The 25,100-nt window shown below is 46.3% G+C and overlaps 1 protein-coding gene across 1 annotated transcript; it reads left to right on the top strand.

The window, feature by feature from the left end:
* The first annotated feature begins 4,935 nt into the window (after positions 1-4,935).
* Positions 4,936-24,540, top strand: sh2d7 (SH2 domain containing 7). The gene is made up of 8 exons (XM_052042346.1): positions 4,936-5,030; positions 8,394-8,539; positions 12,692-12,885; positions 14,153-14,242; positions 15,172-15,337; positions 17,305-17,547; positions 19,887-20,594; positions 22,369-24,540. The coding sequence occupies exons 1-8, from the start codon at positions 4,988-4,990 to the stop codon at positions 22,411-22,413; spliced, it is 1,635 nt and encodes a 544-aa protein (XP_051898306.1). The 5' UTR covers positions 4,936-4,987; the 3' UTR covers positions 22,414-24,540.
* The last annotated feature ends 560 nt before the right edge of the window (positions 24,541-25,100 follow it).

Below are 25,100 nucleotides of genomic sequence, written 5' to 3' on the forward strand. Positions count from 1 at the left end.
CAGAGTCCCTAGTCTTTCCTGTGGTGTAATGCTCCATGACTAACTGGCACCACGGAATCTATGTTTCACTGATCTCAAACAGACAATTGATGAAAAACACGGCAAGACTTATGGTTTACAGACTCATCTGTGATAAACAGGAAGTACGAGGAGCTCAAGTGGTTTACAGTCAACTGATTCAGTGGAGATTACAGATATTTTTAGCAGCGTTCACTTCCACAATTCGCCAAACTGTTTAAAGAGGTCAGCAACCCAGCAACTGCATTAAACATAATGATAGGGCAACAAGAGGAGATCCCCAACACTTGTCCCCTCGTGGCTAAACATCTGCCTCAGCTCAACTTCCCACTCTGCCCCTGATTCCCTGAGCACCCAGATACCTGTCAAGCTTTGTTCTGAAAATACTCAATGACTGAGAATCCATTCCCCTCTGGGGTAAAGAATTCTAAAGATTTACTACTTTGAGAGCACAGAAATCTCTCCTCATTCTCAATCCCAGTTTCATTTCAGTATTAGATTGATTTTTGGGGAGGAGAACTCTCTGCATTCTCCAGCTATCCAGTGCATTTCACATTCTCATTCTGGTATTGAACTGTTATCCTGAACCTAGCGAGCCACGTGAAAGGAATTTGTGAAGTCACCAACTGGTGTGAGTCTACACAGGAGGACTGTGGAGCTGTGGTCACTGAGTGTTTACAGGGCAAAGTTGGACAGATATTTGGACACTAATGCTCAGCAGCCCAGGGAGCATCTCTGACTGACAAATGGCTTAAAAATCACAGCTTTGAGTGTCCACAGACACTGCCCAATCTACCACATGAATTAGGAGCACGAGTAGGCCATTTGGCCCTTTGCGCCTGCCCTGCCATTCAATGAGATCAGACTGTCTTGACTGTAAACTCAACTGCACACGTTGGTCTATCTGTGGTGACTTATTATCCCCTTATCAAGAATACATCCACCTCTGCCTTAAGAATATTCACTCGCCCTGTTAGCAAGTGAGTTCCAAAGACTTGTGGTACTCCGAGAGAAAAGTATGTCTTTTCATCTGCTGAACATTTCCAGCATTTTCTACTTGTATTTGAGGTTTCGGGCATCCTGTGTATTTCACGTTTTCTGCCCAGTATTGAACTGTCACCTTGAACCCAGTGAGTCTCATAAAACGAATTTGCAAAATTGCCAATTGGTGTGAGCCTTGCTGCAGCCCTCCTGATCTGGACGGCGAAACAGCCCAATCAAAGCTCACAAACTGCATTGAGCTACAGGCAGCTTAAACACTTTCATTTCTGGAGCTGCTTTCATGAGCTCAGGGTGATCTGAGGCACTTCACAGCCAGTTGCCTACTTTTGAAATTACTGTAGTTCCTGTTGTAAAGTACAAAATGGGGCACACAGCAAGATCTCACACACAACAGTGTGATTAATAACTAGTTTAGGAATGAATTATTGACAAGAATACTGACTGTCAAATAACCAACTGCAAGAGATCTTTTACATCTGCCTGAGAGGATTGGTACAAGTTTAACACCTCACCTGAACACTGTCCCCTGCAGAGCACCACTCCCTAGGTCCTTCCTCACAGTATTGGCCTAGATTTTGTGTAGAGTTGCTGATGGAGCAGGAACTTGTTTTGGTGTTAGGATTGGCCTGATTTAAAGGAATGGAGTCAGTGACTTGGGAACGGAGTTAGTGTCAGCAACAGATATTGCCTGTGGTTATTCCCAAATTCAGTGGGAGGGAATTCCTGCTGATCCGGTACCTGATGTCGGACACTGGAGGGACTGAGAAGGCCAGGAGAGTGGGGAGTGGGCCCAGCAGACAGGGTGAGCTCCCTGGGGAAGGGAGACAGGTTTAGGACAAGGACTGAATGGATTGATCAGGGAAAGCTGACCCAGTGGGAGAGGGGCAGTGAGCAAAGCATCCACGGCAGCCGATTGGATGGCTGCAGTCTTAGATCCATGAGTTTCTTTGTCATTGATGAAGCAGAAAGCAAGAGGAAGAGCTTCAAGATGATGGAGAGAAGTCAGAGGTTCCCTAAGCATTCAGGATGGCCCTGACCCATTGTTGCACAAGAGAGCAGCAGCTGATCAAGCTCCGTGTGGTGTTAACACTAATACCCATCACCCTTCCTGGAATTAAGGGAGAAGAGGGCCACAGTGGAGGGATGTCAGACTGAGGGCAGAATAGTTGTCGTAGGAGCTGGACTTTGTGTCATCCACAGTCAAACAGAGAGAGCGCGCTACCCACTCGGTTACATAACTGAAGGCCTCAAAACAACACCAGAGAAACCACAACAGACAAGCTCTGCTTTGTTTTGTTATAATGAGGGAGGTGGAGATGTAAACAAGTGGACAGTCCGTTCACCCATGGATACAGTGGTCAGCTGTCCTGCCCTCGAAGCGTGTCAGCTCCCAACAGTAACAGCTCACCGACACTGACTCACCGGTGACAGGATCTCACTGGAACAACTGTTCCACCTGATGAGCACTGGAAGTCCCAGCTCAGCCTACTCCTGAGAGTAAACTCTCAACTTAAAAAATGAATGAAGCTCTCGTGTTACTCAGGTCTTCCTCTTGATTCACATGCATGAATTAATTTTGAGAATTAATTTCCACATCACAAAGTCATTGCACAACGCTTGACACGTTTTCTGAATCGCTCATGTGGCCGAGATACTGAAGTAAACAGGTACACAAGTTCTCGTGTCTTGTGGTCATTTTAAGGAAGGAACATTTGATTTTATCTGATGCCTTTTGTGACCTCAGGAAATGCTAAAGTGTCTGACAGCCAATGAAGTGGGCACATCGATGAGACCGCACGTGGGCTTTTGGTCTCTGAAGCGGTGCTGAGAAGATTAACTGGACAGATTCCAGCGATGGGGAATGCCTTGGTCTGTGCTCTCTGGTTTACGGGATTGAGAGGTAGACTCACTGAAAATTCAAGGTTCGCCACAGGGTTCGGTAGAGTAGATGCTGAGTGGATTTTCTCGAGTCTAGAAGTAGTGAACATAATCCCAGGAAGGGGTTGTAGAGTCACAGAGAGATACAGCGCAGAAACAGGTCCTTCGGCCCACTGAGTGCATGCTGATCGTCAACCACTCATTTTGCACCAATCCTACATTAACCCCATGTTTTTAATTCTCCCCACATCCCCATCAACTCCCCCAGATTCTACCACTCATCTCCCACTGGGGGCAATTTACAGCGGCCAATTAACCTACCTACCCATGCGATTTTGGAATGTGGGAGGAAACTGGAGCAGAACCCATGCAGTCTCGGGGAGAACGTGCAAACTCCACACACACAGCAGCCGAGGTCGGGTCACTGGCACTGTGAGACAGTGGCCCTACCAGCTGCACTACCCTATCACTCTGTTACGACTAAGATGAGGAGGAATTTCTTCTCTCAAGGGTTCTAAGTCTGGAATTCTCTGCCTCAAAGATCTGTGGATGCTGTGTTTCAAACGCATTCAAAGCTGAGTGAGTAGATCTTTGGAACAAGTGTTTCCAGTGCGGTGGGGAACAGGCCATAAAGTGGAGCTGAGGCCAAGGTTGAAATCAGCTGTTAATTCCCTGTTGGCCTGTAAATGTTCTAACCAACGCTTCTTTGAATGTCACCAATGGCTTCCACCACCCTGCCAGGCGGCCATTTCAACCTCTGCTCCTTGGGATCTTTTGCCAATCCTCCTACATCATTGCTTGTGGGCCTTCCTGCCACTGGCAACCAATTCATTCTGTCAAAAGCCTTCATGGCTTTGCACATCCCTGAACTCTTGTCAGATCTCCTCTTAACCTTCCTGTCGTGAAGTCACACATCCCGGAGCACCAGTCTAGTAAATGGCCTCTGCACCCTGCCCAAGGTCTGAACACCTTACCTAAGAGGATCCCCAGTCAAGGTGTAAGCAGAGCTAAGTAAAGGTTCAGCACAGCTCCTTTGGTCTTGAAGCAGCAGACAATCTGCTGGAGGAACTCAGCAGGTTGAGCAACATTTGTGGGGGGGAAAGGGATTGTCATTTGGGGTTGAAACCCTGCATCAGGACCCTTTCCTTTCCTCTCACAGATGCTGCCTGACCTGCTGAGTTCCTCCAGCAGTTTGTTTGTTGCTCCAGATTCCAGCATGTATTGGAATTGGTTTATTATTGTCACTTGTACAGAGGTACAGTGAAAAACTTGTCTTGCATACCGATCATACAGGTCAATTCATTACACAGTGCAGTTACGTTGAGTTAGTACAGAGTGCATTGATGTAGTACAGGTAAAAACAATAACAGTACAGAGTAAAGTGTCACAGCTACAGAGAAAGTGCAGTGCAATAAGGTGCAAGGCCACAACAAGGTAGATCGTGAGGTCAGAGTCCATCTCACTGTTTAAGGGAACCGCTCGATAGTCTTATCGCAGTGGGGTAGAAGCTGTCCTTGAGCCTGGTGGTACGTGTGCTCAGGCTCCTGTATCTTCTACCCGATGGAAGAGGAGAGAAGAGAGAAGAGCATCTGCAGTCTCTTGTGTCTTCCTTGCTTTTGAAACCTGTTCCTTTTGTTACCAATGACCCTGTATGTTTTTTATTAACAAAAGGATAAACAGATAGGGTTCCATGAAGTAAGGACTGACAACTGATCTTCTGGGCTGAATGGCCTCATTCCTGTGTTGTAACATTTACGTAATTATACAAAGTTCTCATAATACCGTTACTGGTTGCTATGTTGATTACAGGTGGTTTGCGTCAGTCACCTTTACTGTTTCCATTCACAGCAGGAAACTACGAGCTGGAGAAAGCCCTTTTTTCCTCCCAGCTGTGTGTTTTTATCAGTTTGACAATCAGTAGTGTGGCTTGTCGCTGAGAGCACTGTCAGCCTTTGCTGTTTCCCTGACGGTGGAAAGAACTATTGGTTCTGATGAATGTAATATAAAATGTGCGGGTGTGATTCTTGACGGTTCATTTGTGTCTCGAGACTTGCACAGGGAGTTTGTGCAGTCCTGTATTTCAGTATCAATGAAAGCCAATTGGAAATTAGGACAATACTGTGTCAGTCAAGGTATGTGAACTGCTTTTAACTGCTGTTGTCTCTCACCTTTGTGGTAAGCTATTCACAGTTTACACCATAACAGTTTCATTTGTTGAAATGAACTTTAAGCTTGTACTTCTATTTTTTTGTAAGTGTATTGGAGGTCTGCTTAAAAACGAAAAGCACAGATTCCTTGGGAAAGGAGCAGAGGTTTGGGATTAATGTGGATGATTTCAAATGAACCAGAGGGGAGGTGAGGATGTTCTCCTGTAAGACGCAGCTGGTTGCTATGGCCTAGGACACACTGCCTGAATGTTTGATGGAAGCAGATTCAACACCAAGTGACAAGTTGGGATTGGTGGAAGGGAAACGTTTTTGCAAGGGAGTGAGATTAATTGGGCAGCTTAATTGAAGAGCCGGCCCGGGCATCTGAGCTGAATGGAGCTCACCTGGATCCTGAGGCCCTGTGATACCCTGTGAAATGCATGATCCACCATTCACAGGGTAAAATGTATTTGTAAAGAAGGAATCTCACTGCTGACGTTCATGGTTAAAGCAGAAAGCCTTGATCCCGCTCTTGGCTCACACTTCCTGGCTGCTTGTAGTTAGTAACAACAAGGGCGAGCAAAAAAAGGCAGTAACGAGGTCGTTTCTTTCTGAAGTGTTTACGGAGATTGTCTAGCTGTTGCCAGAAACTTCTTTCTCGTATGGGTAGTCCCTAAAGCTGCTCTTATCTCACTCTGACTGCTGGCACGTTTCTTGTCGCAGTTTCCTCTATTTTTTTGCGATGGAAATATTTCGGGGCCAATACCCTCCATTCCCCCTCCCCCCACCGTTCTCCACTTCCTCCCCTGTACTTCAGCACTCAAGTCTCTGTCAGTGCCAGCCTAAAGGCAAACTCTGGGTAGTGTTCAAGCCTCTGTGCTGGGGAAATGCTGACTTTGTGCTTTAGCACAGATCGGGTTTGGGAGGACCGTAGCGAAGAATGCAACCATTTAACTTGTTTCACTTCTTTGCTGTGCATTGTGAGCCCTGCACACTTCATTCTCCTCGATCACTGATCCAGGTCCCTTCCAAGCTAGAGTTACCATTGAACCTGCTGCCTCTAACGGTGACTGTAGATCTCCAACAAGGATCCACAGGGGTTTGGGTCCTAAGAGCATCAAGGAATACGGATATCAGACAGGGAGTTGCACAAGTTCACCCACACGCAGGTGCAAGGATTGTGGTCCCATTCTGCTGGCTGTTTGTTAGTCTCACTGGGGAGTCCTTGCATTGTCAAAATGATATGGCTTCTGACTGATTCCTGGGTTAATGCTGATCCAGACTTTGCCATTGGAAGGAAACATCCTTGGCATGTCTCCCGTTGTGGAATGTTTCTTCCTGGCACAGAGACACCCAGACTGAGATTTTATGCCTGGTTCCTCTCCACTCAGTTGGACCAAGCTTTGCCTTTGAACTTCTGTGTTAATGGTGGAGGCAAATATGATAGAGGTGTTCAAGAGCCTATTAGATAGGCACATGAATGTGTAGAAAATGGAGGGATATGGACATTGAGTAGGCCGAAGGGATTAGATTAGTTGGGCATTTGATCACTAATTTAGTTAGTTCAGCACAACATTGTGGGCCGAAGGGCCTGTTCCTGTGCGGTACTGTTCTCTGTTCTGTGTTCTAATTGATTTCACGGAGAAAGGAAATTTCTGCTGCAGGAAGATCGCCATCGCTGTGAACTGGGAATCAACCACGTGATCTCCCGCCTTGTTCCTCTGTCTCTGCCTGTCTCTGTCTGTCTCTATCTTTCTCTGTCTCCGCCTCTCTGTCTCTGTTTCTCTCTCTCTTTCTTTCTCTGTTTCTCTCTCCCTTTCTGTCTGTCTGTCTGTCTCTCTCTCTGTTTCTATCTCTCTCTCTGCCTCTCCTTCCTGTCTGTCTCTCTCTATAATAAAGTCTGTGTTCTCCAGGGAAGAACGTACATCCTTGGAGATGCTACAGCACATATTAACAAGAAAGGTTAAACTAGACAGGTTGCATTGCCCGTAGTTCAGGAAGATTAAATCCTGTTTAAGGAAATTGCATAATGTGATAAAATGATCTGTTGGGCTAAATCTATCCCTAGCACTGGCAGCACGTTTTACCCTGCCTCCAAAGTGCAGCAGAATTCATTGTCCCCATAATGTAGGGCATCGAGAACTGCCGATCAGTGATGAGTCTCTTGGCAGGAGAAAGCAATGCCTCTGGCTGGGTAGAGAACTGTTGGGAGCTGGTAGAGTGGATTCAAAGGAAACAGGCAGAGGGAACAAGGCTACTCGGGAGTGAAATCCACAAAAGAGGTACGGAAATGTGGACCTCCCTTCCACAGAAGCCCATGGAGTCTGGGCTTAGATTGATGTCGACAGGTTTTTGCTGGGTAAGGAGATCAGAGATGTGAAGAAAAGGCAACACAGTGAAGTTGAGGAACGGGTTCAGCCATTAATGACAGCACAGGCTGAAGAGGCTGAATGGCATCCTATCCCTTTACCATCACTCTAGGGTGTAGCAAGTGTAGAATCCCTTTGCTCAGCAGGAATTATCAAAGTCCTAAATGTGTTGGTTCTAAATTGGAGGAGGGAAGGTTCCCACTGAAGAATGAGCAACCAATCAAATGGCTTGACAATCCAGTTGTCTGAAAGCTGGGAGCAGGTGTCGGACAACGAGCTGACCACTGTTAGTAACACTTTAAAAAAGAGGCCGGTTTTCACGGTGTTCGTTGTCACCCTGGGTCAGAGGGATGCCCCACGGGTGAGACGACCAGACACCGATTGATACCAGAGGGATGTACCACAGGTTCAGTGGAATAACTCCAGGGCTAAAAGATTAACCAATGAGAGAGGCTGCATATAACGTGCCTGAGTGTAGAAAATAAAGTGGTGAAGTGGAGATGTTTAAGACGATTAAGAGGTGAGATAGAGAGAAACTATTTCCTCCAGAGGGGCGGGGGAGGTGCGGATGGAGTTCAGGAGAACTTTCAGATTAGACGGTGGCTCAGAGTGATGCCAGGCGGCTTTGCAGCAGGGGTAGGAGAGAACTGTTCTGTGGGGTTCTGCTGGTGTCTGCTGATCAGCTGTAGTCTTAGTTCCCGGAGCAGGTTGGCGGTGACTGAGAAGGGTTCATGTCCGGGAAATAAAATGGTGTGAAGAAGGAATAAAGACTCAGCAGAGAGAGAGAAGAACCAATAGAAGCTCTTGTCAAAGTTCAACTGGGGAAGGACAGTTTGACCGTTGAGTCTAAGTGGAGTGATGAAGGCGGATGATCTGACTGGGCAGGGATCATGTGACTTTGTACAGTCTGGGTTTGGACGTCATGCATTTTACATCCAGTGCTGCTGATCTGATGAATATTTTCATCTCTTCCTCTCAGACAATGTGTGGTGCAGCCGACCTCTGTTCCAATCTTCACCTCTGAGTTACACCCGACCCCAACACTTGGTGCCTCGGGGCAAGTGCAGTCACATCTTCTCCAAGTCCAAGGAGATCCGGCCCTACCTCAAGTTTCCACAGTTTAAGGTAGGTCTGTTGTGATGTTTCCCATCTGCCACATTCTGCTGCTTTCCAGACAGCTGCTGAGCCAACCTTTGAGAGTTCCAGATTTAAGGAAGTCTGCCGTTATTATCAGTGATAGAGTTTAACAATTCCCTTCCGCCTGTTGTATCTACTGGCTCTTTGCTAGACTTGGCCAAAATTACTTGCCCCACTCTCCATCACTTTCAAGTCTTCCATTGAAAGATGCAATGGTTTCTCCCTCAAATCTACCCTGCGCAAACCTTTCAACGTTCTTTATGTAAAGACCCCTCCTCTCTTGTCACCGAAAAAAATAAACTTTCTCAGTTTCTCCCAACCAGAACTCTTTGTAGTTTTAGAAGTTTTCATTAATTCTGTCCAGCCTTCAGTTTGTATAGCCTGTGGGAGCTTTCACCAGGTGAGAAGCTCTATGAGTTGTGCCTGTTGTTGGGATCTTTCTCTGCATTAGAGGCAATATAGAACACAAGCTGGTACCATAAACACCTGCCAGTCCAACTCATGCGTGGTGGCTCGGTTATCGTAGTTACACATACATAACACCCACTCCCCCTTCTGCCTCTATTGCTGCACTATCTTTAGCTTTCACTGTGGGTGTTTTAAGTGTCTAGTCAAATAATCCCTGTGACATTTGGCTGATTAACCACAGATGTCTGTGGAAAAAGGAACAGCAAAGTTCAGTTCGGTGACAGTTTCTGTTGATATTTGAGTTAACACTTTGTCACAGTGAATAGGTTTTTGGTTCTGCTGAGTGCAGTTGTCCATCCACGTGTTGGGAGCCCTGGATGAGCAGGAGACTACTCTTGTCAGTCAGATCACGACTGATCTGTATCAGTACCTTGATTCCATTACCCCAACACTCTTGCCTAATCGTGTATAACATTATTGCTGACGGGACCTTGTTGTGTGCAGACATTTCCTTGCAACATAGGAAGCCATTTGGCCCATCAAGTCTATGCCAGCACTGAGAGCAATCCCATCAATCCCATTCCCCTATTTATTTCTCTAATGCCCACTCAGACTCCCAATTCCCCCCCCTTCCCCCCCCCACCACTTGCACTAGGGGTAATTTACGGTCACCAATTCACCTAACAATTCGCTCATTTTTCGGATGTGGGAAGACACCAGAGCATCCTGCAGGAAGCCCATGCAGTCGCAGGGAGAACGTGCAAACTCCACACAGACAGCAGCGGGGTTCAGAATCAAACCTGGATCGCTGGAGTTGTGAGGCAGTTGCACAACCTGTGCCACCCTGCAATAATCTACAGACAGAGATCTGCTGTAATCTGGCTTTTTAAGGAACACATTTCCAATTTCCACCATCTATTGTGTCAAAAGTGCCTCTTGACTTTACCCTAAATGGCTCCTATTTAAGGCTACATCAGGTTGCTCCTGATTCTCACAAAAAAAGAATTAGACTTTTCTTTATCTGTTCTTCCTGCTGCTTTAAAAACCTTCCTCACTTTACTTGCTATTTTCCCCTTTCAACCCCCTACAGCAATGTCCCACAGCCGAGGGAATTCAAACTCTGGTGCTTGGCTCCAATTGCTTGTACTTCAATGTGAAGCAGAGCCTGAGCCCATCTTCATACATCATCCTCATAACGTTATCTTAAAGGTGGAGCCAGAGAGAACAGGCATTTACATAGTGCCTTTCCAATACGTACGATGCACCAAGGTTCTTCCCTGTACATTTGAAGTAGTCACAGCAGCCCAGACAGCGACTTCTGTACTGCTCGTTCAGCATTACCGGAGGGTCATTTTCTATGTTGCAGTTTGGTCACTTTCTCAGTGCTTTTGTGGGAGCTTGTTGAATCGGTAGCTGAGTTACCTACCCACATTACTACTAAAAATGCTTCACTGGCTTCAAAGCCCTTTGGCAAGTTAGGGCATGATAAATGAAATTTCTTCCTTCAGAAAGCAGTGCAGTGTTGGTGTTTTGAAAGCCCTTCTGAATTCCAGGTTGGGGTTTCAACAACAGGGGATGGATAGTCCAGTCTATCATGCAAAGGCAGATTCACCATACATTCATTAAGTGCCATCCTTCTTATGAGGTGGAAGGATGGAAGTTTGGAAAATAACATGTGAGGGTGATTTTGTCTTCTGACAGGTGTGTAGGCTTGACCAGGGTTTGACCAATGGATTTATTCAACCTCTAGGAGGTCCCTTCCATGGGAAGAGATACATTAATAAGGGATTCAACTGCTGCCGGGCACCGTTACAGGCCAAAACTGCTTCACTGACCTTTAATGCAACTTAAACCTGTCCTGAGTCAGCCTGAGGTTTTTCAGAAATAAAAGCACTTCCTCGCCTCCTCAGGTTGTATTTTGCCTGCTCTCCAGCCTGACTATTTGAATAATTGGAGTTATCAGGAAATGGAACCGGCATTGTGCAGGTTCCCACCTGGCTTCCTTATTTGCCTGTTGTTTGATGTTCCGTTCCCTCTCTAACTCTGTAATGGAAGTGAAGACGTCACAGTGCAGGGGGAGTTGCTGCTCCATGTGCGTGTCCCTTAGGAACATAGAAGGAAGACAAGGCCATTCAACCTTCTATCTATTCTAGCGTAGCTGATCCATATTTATCAACCTGTCTTAGTTCTAAATCCCTTAATATAATCAGTTCCAAAGTGTGCAGGGCTGACTATGATTCATGTTAGTTAAAGTCAAAGTTAAACTTATTGTCATATGCACAAGTACATGTGTGCACAGGTGCAATGAAAAACTTACTTGCAGCAGCATCACAGGCACATAGCATCAGATAAGCAGCATTCACAAGAAAAACATAAATTAAGCATAAATCACACACAATTTTCAAAGGAAAGAACACAGAACAAAAAAAACCAAAGTCCATTTTAGTGCAAAGTGATCAAAATGGTCATAGTGTTGCTAAACTCTAGTGATCAGTGATCAGGGACAGACGTACACTTGACTGTTGTTTTTATCACATAGCAGTGAGTGTGTGATGTCGCTGGTGTGTACAGAAGAGAGTAGAAGAGGGCTGTCCTTGACAATGTTTGTCACAGAGTAAAGTCATACAGCAGAGAAACAGGCCCTTTGGTCCACCTGAACTGTGCCCAACCATATAGCACCCATTTCCACCACTCCTACACTGATCACATTTCATTCTCCCCACATTCCCATCAACTCCCCCTAGATTCTACCCCTCACCTGCACACTGGGGGCGATTTACAGTGGCCAATTAACCTACCAGCCCACACCTCTTTGGGATGTGGGAGGAAACCAGATCTGCTGGAGGAAACCCACATGGTCACAGGTAAAACATGCAAACTCCACACAGATAGCACCAGAGGTCAGGATCGAACCCTGGTCTCTGGAGCTGTGAGGCAGGAGTTCTACCAGCTGTGCTACTGTGGTGACCACAGTTTGATTCTTGTCACTGCAACCGAAAGGATGGGTGCATCTTCCTGGATCAGAGCTGTGCATATTGTGCATAGCCTCCTTGCCATCCTTGCCTCCAACCCTACGGGACTGGTGACTACCATCACCTCATCCTACTCTTGTCTTCAGGAGGCACAGGGCCCACAGAGGGCACAGGCTCATTGCTCCTGGTCAACATCTGACATTCACCCGCGCCCCCCCCCCACCACCCCACAGGGAGACCTTCTTCACCAGATGTAGGAAGATGTCAGTGTTGGTCAAAAACTCTGGGGAGAAGGTGACCGAGGTCATATTAAAGGAAGAAAATCATCCTTTTCCAATACCTACTCACTCCCAATTCTGATTGGCTGGCGCAATGGTAAGTGTGATCTGTTCTAGTGTAGTTAATAACTGCAGCAAGATTTGACTAGTCTAACGCGGTCCAGAGTGTAATTTTCCATCTGACGCTATATATGATACTTTACTGGGCACAATTCCATTTGTTCTGTAACCTTGTAATGCCCCTTCTGAATCAAATGGAAGTGAACAAAGCTCCTGTAAAATGTTCCTATTGGCCTTCTCCAGTGAGAAGGGCACTTATTTGAAATTCTAATGAGTTCTTGCAAATTCAGGCTTGAAAATAACATCTCATGTTGAACAAGGTCCATATTGACAACCACTGATGAATAGGCAAATGTATCCCAGTGGTCCTGCTTCCATTTTACGATCTGTAGACTTAACAGCAGTGTGATTGTGTGTCCCAGGGTCGTGCCATTGAAAGGATGGGAGACTCTCAGAAGCTGATGACACTAACTCAAAAATCGCCAGTTGAATCAGAAACCTTGGCAGTGGGAATACTGAAGGAGATGGCCCTGAAGTGGTTCGCAGAGACCCAGACTGAACTCATTCTGCAGAACGGCCGGTTACCAGAATGGTTCCATGGCTTTGTTATGAGGAAGTAAGTTATCTGGGATCAGAACATTCCACTGAGTTGGTACCCAGCTTCATAGGAAGACTGACTGCTGGAGGTTTTATAGCAGCTCCTGTTATTGTAGGATGGTTGATGTATGTCTGTGTCCTCCAATCTGCTCTTTAAAATGGAATTATATTCAGGATCTATAACCCAGTACTTTACACTGCTATTAAATGGGCTATAATCTGCTACTTACGCTGTATTACAGGGACTGTAACTGACCACTTTACACAGCTATTAAGTGCAGCTGTATTCCACTTTCATATACTATACCTATAAAGACTGTAACACAGTGATTACATAGACTGTCAGTAACTGCTTAACACTGTAAATACACAGGCTGTAATATGCTAATGTGCACAGTTATTCAAAGGGACTGTAATCTGCTTCTTTACAATTTAATTACAGAGACTGACTGGTCACTTTGCAAGTCAGTGGCTGTAGTATAGTTCACACTTATCATCGGTCTACACTCTCCATTATTTAAGGGAATGATATCTGCTAAATGTCATCATAGGGATTGTAACCAAATGTTTTGCTCAATTGTAATATTTAAGAAAGGTTTGGATGGGGAGGGGGTTGGAGGGATATGGTCCAGGTGCAGGTAAATGGGACTAGGCAGAAGATCAGGTCGGCATGGACTAGATGGGCTGAAAGGCCTGTTTCGTGCTGTAGTGCTCTATGACTCCATATTCAGGAGACAGTAATCTGTTGATTCTGCTGTTATTTCAGTCTTTGTAACACCAGCCGCATTCCATTTCGATTCCATTCCAGAGTCCTGGGTCAGGGGCCAAACCCCTGGATTTCCTTACTATCCAGAAACTTAGTGACTTCTGTTTTGATTGAACTCAGTGACAGAGCCAGGGTTGAAGATGTCTTTTCTCTTTTCTAAGTGCCCTATCTCTTATTCTGGGACTATACCCCTCTCGTCCTAGATCCCACTGAAGTCATTTCTCCCCATTGCTCCTGGACAACTCTGTCATGTGTGGAGGGTCAGGGATGAGGTTGAGGCAAGGGTGCAGGTCACAGCCAACGTTCCAACAACAAAGCCCCAGTTTCCCAGAATCTCCCCCACTAGCCCCATCCCCCCAAACTCTGAAATCTCATCCCTGAAACGTCTTCCCTCAGACCTTCAGAACAACGGTGACACAGGGAAATGACCTCTACATTGTAACTTGGCTATACTAGTGGTGTAATGATGTCACACCAGCAATGCAAGCTGTACTAACCGCTGCTCTCCTGCATCCAACAGAGAAGCAGAGAACCTCCTGCGGAATAAAGGCATTGGCCACTTCCTCATCCGCCTGAGTGACAGAGCGACCGGCTACATATTGTCCTACAAGTACGTACTTCATAAAATGGGACCTCAGATTTCAAGTTTACACGGTGACATCAGTCGCCAGAGGGGATTCTGATTTATTGAAGGAAAACATTCACCACTCTTACTGCAGAAAATCAGGGAACCCTCAGCAGACTGGGCAGCTATGTGGAGAATGAGAGAGAGAGAGAGAGAGGTTCATGCTGGAGGGTCTTCAGCCTGAAGGCAGACACACGAGACTGAAGATGCTGGAATCTGGAGCAACACACAATCTGCTGGAAGAATTCAGTGGGTCGAGCAGCATCTGGGGGGTGAGGGAATTGCTGACAGGTCCCAATGCGTGGTTTCGACCTGAATCGTCGACAATTCCTCTCCCCCCACAGATGCTGCTCGACCTGCTGAGTTCCTCCAGCAGATTGTTCATTGCTCTTCAGCCTGAAATATTTATTCTACTTCTCATTCCTCAGATGCTGCCAGACCTGCTGTGTTTTCAGCAATTCCTGCTTTTATTTCAGATTTCCAGCATCTGCGGGTTTTTCATTTTCTTTATCATTCCTACATGCCCTAAAGTGTGATCACTGCTGGAGTAGTGTGGTGAACAGCAGCATCACAACTGTCATTTGGACTGTTCTTAAGTGATGTTCAAGAGATAAGTATTGTCCAAAACTGTTCTTCACATAGTGCCATGGGGTTACTTTGTCCAATCAGGTTTAACATCTCAACTGAGAGCTGGCACTTGCAACAGTGCAGCACTCCCTCGCCACTACGTTAAAGCCTCACTCAGATTCCTTCCTCCAGGGTTACGTGTGCTCAGTATTTCAGCCACTGTGTTGCTTGCCCAGGAACATGAGGACGAAGGATGTCAGGCAAACACCGTGGTAAGGTGCAGCCAGTGGGCAGTATCGGTACGGATAGGACACACATTTCTAACCTGCTGATTGGTTTATTTTTAGGGGAGCCAATCGTTGCCGCCACTTTGTTATCCACCGGCTGAAGGATGGAAGGTACATGATCGACGGCAGTAACCACACCCACAAGGGCCTTGCAGCACTAATTGATTACTACATGACAGAGGCCATTCAACCGTTCGGAGAGGTCCTCACCGAAGCCTGCAGTCAGGTAGGGAGAGACACTCGACAAATAACCTGCATCTCCAGCACATCCTTGCCCCACCCTCTCCCTTCCCTCCGTCCCCTCCCTGCTCCTCTTCCTCTGCGTCCAACGCTTTGCTTCCAAAGTACAAGCCAAGACTGACTGGCATTATTCTTGCCCATCCTGAGGTTTCATGAAAGACGTGAAGCTAAAAGTTGAAGGGGGACAGAGGCAGGGGGTTGGATCTTGAGGCAGCTGAATAGAGGAATCTTGGACTGTTGGGGAGTAACCACAAGGACAAAGTAAAGAGAAGGGACAGGATTATTTTAATCAACATATGTTGATATAAGTCGATTAATATCCACTCAGCATTCCAGCGATCATGGCAGCAGCTCGGTGATAGGCGTTTGATGCAGATTAGCAGCTCCCAGTCTCACAAGTGGCTCAGCGAGTAGATCCGCAGCCTCACATCTCCAGTGACACAGGTTCGATCCTGACCTTGGGTATTGCTAACTGTGGAGTCTGCACCTTCTCCCTGTGACAGCATGGGTTCCCTCTTTGAGCTCTGGTTTCCTCCCACCTCCCAAAGACGTGCGGGTTGGTGGGTTAATCGGCCCCTGAAATTGCCCTGAGTGTGTCAATGAGTGGTGGAGTCTGTGGGCAAGTTATGGGGATGTGTGAAGAACAGGCTATAGGGAAAATTAGTGGGGGAATGGGCTTTATCTGTGAGCTAGCATGGACTCGATGGGCCAAAATGGCCTCCTTCCATGATGTAAGGAAAAAAGTAGATAAAGCAATAGTCACATACAACAACGGGGTTTAGTTGGCAAACTGTGACCGAAACTGGAGGAGTGGATTAACACACGGAGGGAGAGGGGGTTAGCTGAGCAACTTCATAACACCAGTATAGCCTCAAAGCCCTGCCACACCCTTCATCTGATCTTCTGTCTCACGAGTCTTCCATCATTTCTGTCCACCCTCTCATCCATTAAAGACGAACTTCTGACCTCACAATCTACCTCGTCGTGGCCTTGCACCTTATCGTCTTCCTGCACTGCACTTTCTCTGTAACTGTGACACAATATCCTTCGTTCTGTTATTGTTTTCTCTCAATTTGCTTGTGTCTTGAAATGATCCGTATGGATGGCATGCAAAACTAAGTACATCTCTCGTACATGTGACAATAATAAACCCCAATTTCATGCGTTCCGTTTGATGTCCCGACTGAGAGACGGCACTTCTGACAGCACAGTGCTCCCTCGATATCACGTCGGAGCATTGGCCAAGGTCCTGTGCTCCGGCGTTACCTGTGCCCAGTATTTCAGCCGCTGACTTGCTTATCCATGAGGAAATTGGGAAAAAGTTGTGGTTAGGGTTTCAGTTCAATGAGTGGACAGCAGTCCGAATGTTGAGTCAAAAAGACCCCTTCTTCCCACCCGCCCAAACCACGCACGCAGTGGGAATTTCACAAATCCAGCCTCGCTCCTTCCCTCTCGACACAACCACAGGCTGCAATCTTCCTGCCAGCACTTTGAACAGGAAGTACTTCATACAAAACATCTGCCAATTTTACCCTTTTCACTATGCCTGAAGGCAGTGTTGTCCATTCAGTGGAAATATATTTGCATAAAACAATTGGGACCCAAATTTACAAAATGGAATCACTCAGTTAAAGAAAAACAAGGCTGATACAATTGCAGCTGTAGTTTCAGTCGGATTTGTAGCTTTTCCTTTAAGCAATGGGAGCGGCGTACATTGTAGGTGGTCGCTATTGGAAGTGCTGAAGGATTTGGCAGAATCCTCTTTACTCAGGCTGGACGTCACCTTAATATGCTGCCGCAGAGAACTTCAGCTACCACATGAGGAAGAAAGGCCTAGGAAAAAAAAGAATTAAAAGTTGGGAGGAGGCATGTGTGGAGCAATGCACTGGCAGAGACCTGATGGGCTGGATGGCCTATATATTCCATGTAACACCCCTCACTTTTGCCTTACAGTATGACGGAAGTGATGTGTACGACCACATTAGTTTCAACCCACCAGACAGCTCGTGCTCAGAAGAAGTAGAGGTCAAAGAAACGACAATCAGAAGACCACTTCACAGTCGCTCTCAGCCCCGTCAGCAGGAACCCACCGCCGAGTGGCAGCGCGGGAGACCACCAGCCGTCCCTCCGAAAAGCAACAAGATGGCCACAAACAAGAGGCTGCCCTCCGTGGAAAACATCTCCTCCAACAGTGAGGTGAGGGTTCAACGGGCAGACTGGAACGGGCACTTCTGTGGAATCTTTAACAGGTTAAACATCTCACAGTTCTCCACAGAAACGTCATCAAACATAATTTGACCCCAAACCACACACGTGACCAAAAACTTGATCCAAGCAGCGCAGGGAGTTTAAAATCCTCGCCCTTATTTTCAGTGGATGTTGCTGGATTGGCAGAGAGCCCAGGGCAAAAGAGTGGGAAGGGTGATGTAGGTTAGGACACAGGCAGCAGAATTTTGGACGAGCTCAGTTTATAAACAATGCAAAGCAGTGGATGGCCAGAGCCTAAGACTGGTTTGGATAAGTGGTTGGCTATCATTCAGGGTATATCAGCCTCATAACTGAGGTAAAGAGTTTGTAGGACAGTCAGAACCCAGTTACATGCTCCTTGAAGAGTGATGGGAGACTGCTTCATATCTGCACTCGTCCAGGTACTGAGACTGCAATCTTAGGCAGACCACCAGGGGGATGCACTGAGGACAGGCAGTGCACATAACACTGAACCACCAGTGGTTCCCGGGGGAAGTGTCCAGTTCCAGTGCTTCAGTCATTGTGTGTGTGTGTGTGTGTGTGCGTGTGCGTGTGCGTGTGCATGTGCACGTCTGTGTGTGTGTGTGTGCGCGCGTGCGCGTCTGTGTGTGTGTGCGTGCATGTGCGTGTCTGTGTGTGTGCGTCTGTGTGCGCGCGTGTGTATGTGGGGGGGCGGTGGGGGATGAAGGTTGATGGAGCAGGTGGCCTCTCCCTCCCTATCAAACCTTGTGCTTTTGCTCATCGAGTCACACAGCACGGAAGCAGGCCCTTCAGCCCATTGAGTCCACGCCAACCACTGAGCACCCAGTTACACCAATCCTACACCAATCCAATTTCAATCTCTCCACATTCCCATCAGATTCTACCACTCACCTACAAACCAGAGGTAACTTGCAGTAGCCTTTTAACCTACCAACCCGCAGGAGATGTGGGAGGAAACCGGAGCACCCGGGGGAAACCCACGCAGTCACGGGCAGAAACGTGCAAACTCCACACAGACAGCACCCAAGGTCAAAATTGAACTTGGGTCTCTGGAGCAGTGAGGCAGCGGCTCTAGCAGCTGTGTCACTGTGCTACCCAAGTAGACACCTGCTCTTTAAGTGTTGTAGGAAACAAGTCAGTGAATCTGTGCACAGCAAGATCCCACAATGAGGACCTGTATGTGACAGAAGTAGTCTAGAGTTAACTGACTGCTGTTACGTTGAGCAGGATGCGATTCTTATTCGGATAAGTCAGTAACCCAGGTAAACAATGGTTCCATTAAACTGAAGTAAGGACTCTGCAAGTGTGTTGAATGTGATCACAATCACTCGTCTAACACCGACTGGTGGAAACTTACTGGAGCTCTTCCAGACCGTACTAAGAATCACTGATATAAATGGTCACAGAGACAAAAAAATAATTGACAGCACACAATTTGGACAGAGCAAGCTCCCTCAAATGGCAACATCTCGGTAATCCGAAGTTCAGTGCTAAATATCAGCTGGGACATCGGAGAGAACTCACTTGCCATCCTTTGCCCAGTGCCTGGGACGTTTTTATATTCCCAAGGGGCCAGATGGGAGTCACATTCCAGGGATTTGAGAGTAAATTTAATGCTGACACTCTGAGTAGTACTGAGAGGCTGCTGCACTGTCAGAGCTCCTCTCCACCAGATACGTCCTTGTGGGTAGATGTTGAAGATTCCACGGCAACATTCAACAGAAGGGCAAAGGATCTTAATAATTATCTCTGAGCCAACATGTTGAAACAGATCTGATCATTATCAGGTTCCTGTCAGTGGGAGCTTGCTATATTCAAAGCCGGTGTCCCCTTTACACCCAATATAAATGTGACTGCAGTTCAAGACTTATTAATTGGCTGTGAAACACTTTGGGATCATGAGGAAAGCACACTGGAAATGTGAGGTCTTCCTATGGGAATTTGAATGCTTCCTGGTAGAGCCACTGCCTCACAGCTCCAGAGACCCAGGTTGAATCATGAACTCAGCTGCTGTCTGTGTGGAGTTTGCACGTTCTCCCTGTGACCGCAATCCCAAAGACATGCGGGTCGGTGGGTTAATTGGCCACTGTAAATTGCCCTAGTGTGTGGTGAGAGGTAGAATCTGGGGGAAGTTGAAGGGAATGGGGGGAGAATGAAATGGGACTAGAGTAAGATTGGTGTAACTGGGTAGTTGATGGTCAGTGCTACTCGGGTGGGCTGAAGGGCTGTAGAGAGATATCTATGCTGTATTTCTCTATGACTCTAATCCTCCATCTCTTTAATAAAGATATTGATTTGTGTTGTAGGATTCTGATGTCACACCTTTCTTGGCGAGCAAGATGAACCTGGTTTTTGATGAAGAAAGCCAAGTAGAAGCCAAATATGGGCAAGTTAATAAATTCAAATCCAAGAAACCACCAGTCACAGTCTCGGATGAAGGACCAGCAGTCTGGAGAACTCAGACAAGCTCAGCTTCCAGTGAGAAGGTGGATGATAGAAAGTCCTGCCACCTTCAGTGGGAACCAAACAATGCAATATATTCCCTGGCTGTGGAGCCTCAGCCAATATATAATGAACCTTTCGAGCCAATGACAAGTACCTCGGCGATAGATGTTGTGTACACCGAGGTGGACACGAATCAGTGGAGGACTGGCACTTCACCATCTGCCAGCGACAGCTATTTCACCACAATCCCAGTACCAGCTGAACACAGCTGCCAGGCTTCGGAGACCAAGTACACGGGCTTGGCCTCTGGGCCATCGACTCCGCCTCGACTCTCACCCAACTTAAACAGCAGGATGAAATCGTCATCACCCACACACTCTGCACAGAAGCCAGGAGCAAGCCAGAGTTTCCCAACCAGTCTTCGACCACTTCCTCACCCTGGTGACAACAGTGAACGGCTGCCTTACAAAACCTCTCTGAGGGGGAAAGACACCACAAAATCAATGGAGAACACGTACGAACAGGTTCCTGTTGCATTTGCAAAGCGTAGTCAGACAAAGCCAGACAAGGTAAGGCTCATTCTCAACCAGATAGTCCACCACTTCCTTTAGTCTCTTCAAACCTTGCCTAATGGGTTCCATCTTCAAGCTCCCAAATTGTACTGGCAGAGTAGTACTGTAGGAAACAGTGAACAGGGCTCCAATAGACCCTAGATTTCCAACAAAAAAGGCTTCCACTCCAGAGAGCTGACACAAAATTGAGCAAGATTATACGCAAGTACAACTGTTGTACATGAAGGGAGATTCAGTGGCCTCACGCTTACAAAGGGAGCCTTGTGGGAAGAAAATACACAAAGGAAAAGCAAAAAAAACCTGCAGATGTTCGAAATCTGAAATAAAAGCAGGGAATGCTGGGAATACTCTGCAGGTCAGGCAGCATCTGTGGAGGGGGAAACAGTTCATGTTTCAGAGTTCTGATGGAAGGTGGTTGACCTGAGGCATTGACTCTGTTTCTCTTCCCTCAGATCCTGCCCTGACCTGTTGCAGTTTTGCAGCATTTTCTATGTCCAATCCACAAGAGAAATGCAGTTGTCTTCAGGTTATACTCCATTCAAGTTAAGGCCCAGTTCAGAGCACAAGAGCATTGATTGATGCTTAAGAACGTTGGGATAACCCCTGTCGATCCCTTCAATGGGTTTGTGAATCAAGTGACACAAATATACATAAATAAAACAGAAAATGCTGGAAACATTCGGCAGGTCAGGCAGCATCAGTGGAGAGAGAAACAGAAAAAGACCATCTGAACTGGGAAAGAAAGAAAATGAATTAATTTTAAGTTACGGAGAGAGTGAGGGAAGGGATGGATAGGACAAAGGGAACATCTCTGATAGGGTGAGGCCAGGGTTGCCATGGGTATAAGCAGTCAATGATGTTAACTGATGACTGGTATGACATACATGACATTAATATACATGACAATTTCAAACCATTCTTTTTAAAAAATTTACACTTTATACGTTTAGCTCCACGTGAAATGCAGCTGTAAGGAATTACTAGCAGAAAATTGCGAGCATATCCACATTATTTGGTGTTCAAATGACCGTTGTAACCCAAGCACTTGTTTCCACACCACCTTCTTTGGTTGCCTTGTGCTTGCTGGGCTCAGGCTCCAGGGGGTGTTTCATGGCATTTACATTGTTGATGTCACGAAACACCTCCTAGAGTCCATTCAGCCCTTCTAGCCTGCTCTGCCATTAACTAGGATCAGGAGTAGTCAAGCTTCGAGGAGACTTGCCGTGCAAGGCTGAGGGTCAGTTCGGTACCAGGGGTAGAAAAGATAGTTATTCCGATAGAAAGAAGATTCAGAAAATGACCGTGCCCAATGGATGATCCAGAGTTGGCCACTAACTGATCCTGCTCAACTATCCCAAGCTCACTTATCTGATTTTGTAACATTGAGAAAAGGCAAACACCCTACAAAGGATTTTCCCTTCACAACCTCTCCCTACTTTACCTCTTTAACCTTTTCCAATGTAATATTTCCTTTGGACCCTCCACCTTGTTTCCAATCTTGCCCATTTCTGCATCCTCTTCCCTCTTCACTCACCATCAGTGTCAGAGTCTGTTGTCCCTCAAACAATCCAATTCCCTCAATTTTTTCAAAGTCTTCCTAAAGACATTGTAGCCAGGTATTCAGTTACTTTCCTCAACCTTTACTGCACATCGGGCTCCATCCTCCACTCCCCTGGAAAGCCCTTCTTTGTACATAGGAAGCATTGTATACATACCATCTGATGTATGGTTTATGTTTTACACAAAGCAACTCTGATTTTTTTCTCCTTAGGATGAAATGCGTAAAAAGTGGTTCTCAGATTGGAAGTGCAAGTGAAGGAAGGAGAGACCTGTCACACACAAATATTCATGGTGCAAATGTAGAACTGGTAGAAGAGCTGAGCAGGGCCACGTGAGATTGGTTCCGTGACCCACTGATCTTCTGGCTGTGCTGGCTATCTACAACACTGTTGAAAAATGGTCCAACGTTTTCCTGCATTGACACTAACCCTGGATCCAGCTACTGCTTCAAAGTCAAATTCTGACGCCAATCATTCAAATCCTTGTAGATTTTACAATAAGCTGTCATTACGGTGAACGTGTTTTACTTAGTGATTGGCGAGTTAATGCTTTGCCTCTGTACTATATTAGCTCTGCTGCAGCAGTGTACTAAGCTGATACTGGGACTGTTGTTACTCAAGTAAATGGGATGACTGAACTTCGTGCGCATAAGTCCCATAGGTAAGAGTGAATCAATGCCCATTTTACACCTCTCCCCCTGACGTCTGAGAATTTGACATATTGGAGAGTTGTGAAATGCACAAATCACTCTCACCCCTTTTAGCTTCATGCTGTTTGTCGGAATGACCCCTCTTTTATTTCTGTCCAACAGCCTCTTGCGATGCAAGAGGCAAGTGACCTGCTTTCAGGTTCCTGCAGAGTTCACTACAGATCCAGATACAATGAGGTTGTACAAGAAAGCTGTGGGCACCAGATCTCTCTTAAACTCACCCATGTTGAGTGGCTGAGGAAGTCAAAGCCAAAGTCAAATTTATTGTCACGTGTACAAGTACATGTATGCACAGGTGCAATGAAAAACCTACATGCAGCAGAATCATTGCATCATATCAGTGGGTTATGGTCGGAGATCAGAGCCTCCCTCTACAAGCTCAGCCTGAGTGGATTAGAGAGGGAAATGAATCACCCTGTGCGACAGACTGGTTTTACCTAAAGCTGCACTTGAAAACTGCGCAGAGACCTGAAAGAGTAGGGTGGGCTGGATTTGCACGGCCCTCATCCCCTGGTCGACACTCATCTGAGAAACATGACCTTTAACAGAACTATTTTCATCTTCTATCTTGGGAGCAGATAGTAAAATGGAGCTGCTCACACTGACTCATGAACCCAGCCACATGACATGTAACAGTGGAAATAATGATTTTGCTGATAACTACGCAGGTTGCTTGTTCAAAGTGTAAAATATTCTGTTTCAACATCCTTAATCTCTTTCCAAATGTTGCATTTTCTAATTCCTCCATTTATTTTTCTAATATTTGATTCATTTCTTTGTGCAAGGGGTGAGAGTGTTTGAGAAGTAACCTCTTCTCCATTCTCTTGTGCAGTTGGCTCCTAGTGACAGGACTCACAAGATGTTGTACAGGGGCAGGTTGCTCCATCTCTCCCTGGTGGAGCCTTCCTCTGCAGCCCTTGCGTGGACGCTGCTCTTGTGATGGGAGTGTGGCAGGGAATCCCAGGAGCCAGAACCATGTCCAGGTCTGGAGAGTGTGTGATGTGGAGGGGACCTTGGTCATGGTGGAGTTGCCTCTCCTGTTCGTTGCCGTGGTGATGGGGACAGGAAGGTACTCTGTGAAATGTTAACATTGCCATTCCTACTTACAATAGGAATCGTTGTTGCTTGGAGGAACAAGCAGACATTGCTTGTCCATTATATCACAATATCAATATGATCACAGAACAGGCCACTCAGCCCTTCAAGCTAATTCTGTTATTCTACTAGATCATGGCTGTTCTGTGTCAATACCAGCAACTGGCTCCAGTCTCTTAACCCAGTCCTTTGCCCGAAAAATTTTTAACTGGCTCTGAGGCTCAGCAACCAATCTGAAAGAGGGGGTGAAGATGTTCCAGGTTTCTGCTGCTTGAGGCCCATACAACCTGTGGTTCCACTATCTCCCTGGTTATCTGCCCCAAATGCAATAATGTTATTTTAGTCCCTGTGATATAATCTACTGACTCACACACTACCAGAGGTTTCTGCCAGCACTTGAGTTGAGACCCTTTAAACCAAAATGCAGAGTGCAAGCTTAAAGATCAGAAATAATATTTGTACAAAACTTTTAGGACAGTTAAGACACACCTGAGACTGCAATTTTCTAATGTTTAATCGTTGTGTATTTTGCTTTGTATTCTTTGCCATAATGATATCATTGAATCAGAGCTATGTACAGTTTTGAAAGTCAATTAAATTAAGTTTTGTTTGTTTCTGCAATAAATTTATAATTTGATAAACATTTTGCTGGCCCAGTATTTGTGGAAAGTGTGTCACTGACTGAGTGAAAGGAATGGATGAAATAGTCTCAACGTAGCTGGAAGTGCATCCAACAGCTGAGGGACTGGCTTTGTACAACCACTGGCATTCGCAGTGTGGAAGGATGCCATTCAGCCCATCGTGTCCAATCTGGTCAAAACTGGACTATTTAGGTTAATCCCACTTTCCAGCTCTCAGTCCATAGCCTTGCATGTTTTGCCTGCATGAGGTGCTTGTCCAGGTACTGCAGGGGGTTCCTCCTTCCATACCCCAGCACTCCTGTGAGGACACTTCTCCTCAGCTCATCCCTAGTCCTTCTACCAATTCATCTAAATCCCTGCCACCCAGTTGTAATCCACTCTGCAACATAGGTCTTTCCCGTTCATCCTATCTATGCCTCTCAATTTTGTATACCTCAGTTAAATTTACATTCATCCACAGTCTCTCCTCCTAACTGTAACTTTGTAGTCCTGGAAAGA

This window comes from Pristis pectinata, chromosome 32, assembly GCF_009764475.1.
Source record: "Pristis pectinata isolate sPriPec2 chromosome 32, sPriPec2.1.pri, whole genome shotgun sequence".
Lineage (NCBI taxonomy): Eukaryota > Metazoa > Chordata > Chondrichthyes > Rhinopristiformes > Pristidae > Pristis > Pristis pectinata.